Raw genomic sequence first — 3694 nt, forward strand, 5'->3', positions numbered from 1 at the left:
AGAGAGAGAAGCAGAGGGAGAAGCAGGCTCCCAAGGAGCAGGGAGCCCGATGCGGGACTCGATCCCAGGACCCTGGGATCATGACCTGAGCCGAAGGCAGACGCTTAACCATCTGAGCCACCCAGGCGCCCTGGGATCGAGTTTTTAATAGACCAAAATACACACAGGATCCAGTGTACTGCTCTATTCTGTCTGCTTGTCTGATTATATTCTTTCTTTTCTTTTGTTTTTTTTTTAATTTTTTTTCAGTTTTGGGTCTCTTCTGATTTGTTTAGTGTATATTTCCCTAGGGTTGTTGTTGCCATTTTAGTATTTTGTTCTCTTGTTCATCTGAGTGCATCTTGGCATTGGACAGGAGTCTGTAGGTTTTGGAGATTACAAAGGGGGTCATAAGCCTGAGATAGAAATGCTTGGATAGAATGACAAGACAGAAAAACTCACCTCAAAAAAGAGAATAAGAGGCAGTACTGACTGCCAGGGACCTAATCAGTATGGACATAAGTAAGATGTCAGAACTAGAATTCAGAATAACGATTATAAAGATACTAGCTGGGCTTGAAAAAAGCATAGAAGACACTAGAGAATCCCTTTCTAGAGAAATAAAAGAACTAAAATCTAATCAAGGTGAAATCAAAAAGGCTATTAATGAGATGCAATAAAAAATGGAGGCTCTAGGGATGCTTGGGTGGCTCAGTTGGTTAAGTGTCTGCCTTTGGCTCAGGTCATGACCCCAGGGTCCTAGGATCAAGTCCCACACTGGGCTCCTTGCTCAGCAGGGAGCCTGCTTCTCCCTCTGCCTACTGCTCACCCTGCTTGTGCTCTCTCTCTCTGACAAATAAATAAATAAAATCTCTTAAAAAATGGAGGCTCTAACTGCTAGGATAAATGAGGAAGAAGAGAATTAGTAATATAGAAGACAAAATGAGAGAGAATAAAGAAGCTGAGAAAAAGAGAAATAAACAACTACTAGATCATGAGGGGAGAATCTGAGAGATAAGTGATACCATAAAGCAAAACATTAGAATAATTGGGATCCAGAAGAAGAGGAAAGAGAGAGAGGGGCAGAAGGTATATTGGAGCAAATTATACTGGAGAACTTCCTTAATCTGGGGAAGGAAACAGGTATGCAAGTCCAGGAGGCACAGAGAGCCTGCTCTCAAAATCAATAAAAATATGTCAACACCCCAACATATAATAGTAAAACTTGCAAATCTCAGAGACAAAGAGAAAATCCTGAAAGCAGCTCAGGACAAGAGGTCTATAACCTACAAGGGTAGAAACATTAGATTGGCAGCAGACTTATCCACAGAGATCTGGCAGGCCAAAAAAGGACTGGCATGATATATTCAGAGTGCTAAATGAGAAAAATATGCAGCCAAGAATACTTTATCCAGCTAGAATATCATTCAAAATAGAAGCAGTGAAAAAAGCTTCCGGGACAAACAGAAACTAAGAAAAACTGTGATCACCAAACCAGCCCTAAAAGAAATATTAAAAGGGATCCTTTAAGCAAAGAGAGAGCCCAAAAGTAACATACACCAGAAAGGAACAGAGACAATACACAGAAACAGTGACTTTACAGGTAATACGACAGCACTAAATTCATCTTTCAGTAGTCACTCTGAATGTAAATGGGCTAAATGCCCCCATCAAAAGACACAAGGTTATCAAATTGGATAAAAAAGCAAGACCCATTGATAGGCTAACTGCAAGAGATTCATTTTTTGGCCCAAAGACACCTCCAGATTTAAAGTGAGGGGGTGGAAAACCATTTATCATGCTAATAGACATCAAAAGAAAGCTAGGGCGGCAATCCTTATATCAGACAAATTAGATTTTAAACCAAAGGCTGTAATAAGATATGAGGAAGGATACTATATCATAATTAAAGGGTCTATCCAACAAAAAGATCTAACAATTGTAAATATTTATGCCCCTAACATGGGAGAGCCAATTATATAAGCCAATTAATAACAAAATCAAAGAAACACATGGACAACAATACAATAGCTCGCAGTGAGGAGGAGGTGGAGGAGGAGGCGGCTCGGGGAGAGCGAGCAGCGAGCTGGACGGTGGAGCATGAGTGGGGGAGCCGAGCCGCCTGCCTGCCCGCCGCCGCCTCCCCTCAGTAAGCAGGAGCCCGGCCCGGCAGCATGCCGCCCCAGCCCCTCCCTAGTCGTCCGGCCGCGAGGGCAGTGTGCATGAGCCAGGGGGAGGGAGAGTGAGCAGCGAGCGCCAGGAGGAGGCGGCCGGACCGAGCGAGCGCTGGCGCGTGTGGCGTGAGGGGGAGCCACTGCCCGCCCCCTTCGCCCCCCCTCCCCACTCCCCGCCCTGCCCCGACCGCGGAGCAGCACCATGTCGGCACCGGAGGCCAAAGTCAGTAAAAAGGAGCTCAACTCCAACCACGACGGGGCCGACGAGACCTCAGAAAAAGAACAGCAAGAAGCAATTGAACATATTGATGAAGTACAAAATGAAATAGACAGACTTAATGAACAAGCCAGTGAGGAGATTTTGAAAGTAGAACAGAAATATAACAAACTCCGCCAACCATTTTTTCAGAAGAGGTCGGAATTGATCGCCAAAATCCCCAATTTTTGGGTAACAACATTTGTTAACCATCCACAAGTGTCTGCACTGCTTGGGGAGGAGGATGAAGAGGCACTGCATTATTTGACAAGAGTTGAAGTGACAGAATTTGAAGATATTAAATCAGGTTACAGAATAGATTTTTATTTTGATGAAAACCCTTACTTGGAAAATAAAGTTCTCTCCAAAGAATTTCATCTGAATGAGAGTGGTGATCCACCTTCAAAGTCCACCAAAATCAAATGGAAATCTGGAAAGGATTTGACGAAACGTTCAAGTCAAACACAGAATAAAGCCAGCAGGAAGAGACAGCATGAGGAACCAGAGAGCTTCTTCACCTGGTTTACTGACCATTCTGATGCAGGTGCAGATGAGTTAGGAGAGGTCATCAAAGATGATATTTGGCCAAATCCGTTACAGTACTACTTGGTTCCCGATATGGATGATGAAGAAGGGGAAGGAGAAGAAGATGATGATGAAGAAGAAGAAGGATTGGAAGATATCGATGAAGAAGGAGATGAGGATGAAGGTGAAGAAGATGAAGATGATGATGAGGGGGAGGAAGGAGAGGAGGATGAAGGAGATGATTAATGGAACACTGATGGATTCCAACCTTCCTTTTTTAATTTTCTTCAGTCCCTGGGAGCAAGTTGCCGTCTTTTTTTTTTTTTTTCCTCCTCTTGTGCTCATTCGCCCTGTTTTTTGAAGTCTCTTTTCTCTCCCTTTATACCATGGTTCTCAACGTATTTTGGGGGGGAAATACCTTGAGCAGAATACAGTGGGAAAAGAATCTCTACCCCTTTCTGTTCCAAATTCATTTTTATCCCTTCCTGTCTCAACAAAAACTTTATGGAATCAACACCACCGTGCTCTGTGGGAAAAAAGAAAAACCTTCTGCTCCCTTAGCTCTGCTGGAAGCTGGAGGGTGCTAGGCCCCTGTGTAGTAGTGCATAGAATTCTAGCTTTTTTCCTCCTTTCTCTGTATATTGGGCTCAGAGATTATACTGTGTCTCGATGTGAATATGGACAGTTAGCATTTACCAACATGTACCTGTCTACTTTCTCTTGTTTAAAAAAAAGAAAAAAAAACTTTAAAAAATGGGGT

The 3694-nt window shown here is 43.3% G+C and overlaps 1 protein-coding gene across 1 annotated transcript; it reads left to right on the forward strand.

The window, feature by feature from the left end:
- The first annotated feature begins 2316 nt into the window (after positions 1 to 2316).
- Positions 2317 to 3694, forward strand: LOC112823833 (protein SET-like). The gene has a single exon (XM_025871575.2). The coding sequence runs from the start codon at positions 2356 to 2358 to the stop codon at positions 3178 to 3180; it is 825 nt and encodes a 274-aa protein (XP_025727360.1). The 5' UTR covers positions 2317 to 2355; the 3' UTR covers positions 3181 to 3694.

This window comes from Callorhinus ursinus, unplaced genomic scaffold, assembly GCF_003265705.2.
Source record: "Callorhinus ursinus isolate GAN/ISIS: 27379988/994484 unplaced genomic scaffold, GSC_fseal_2.0 scaffold9, whole genome shotgun sequence".
Classification (NCBI taxonomy): domain Eukaryota; kingdom Metazoa; phylum Chordata; class Mammalia; order Carnivora; family Otariidae; genus Callorhinus; species Callorhinus ursinus.

Coding starts and splice junctions, on each gene's coding strand:
- LOC112823833 (XM_025871575.2), top strand. CDS start 2,356: ATGTCGGCACCGGAGGCCAAAGTCAGTAAAAAGGAGCTCAACTCCAAC.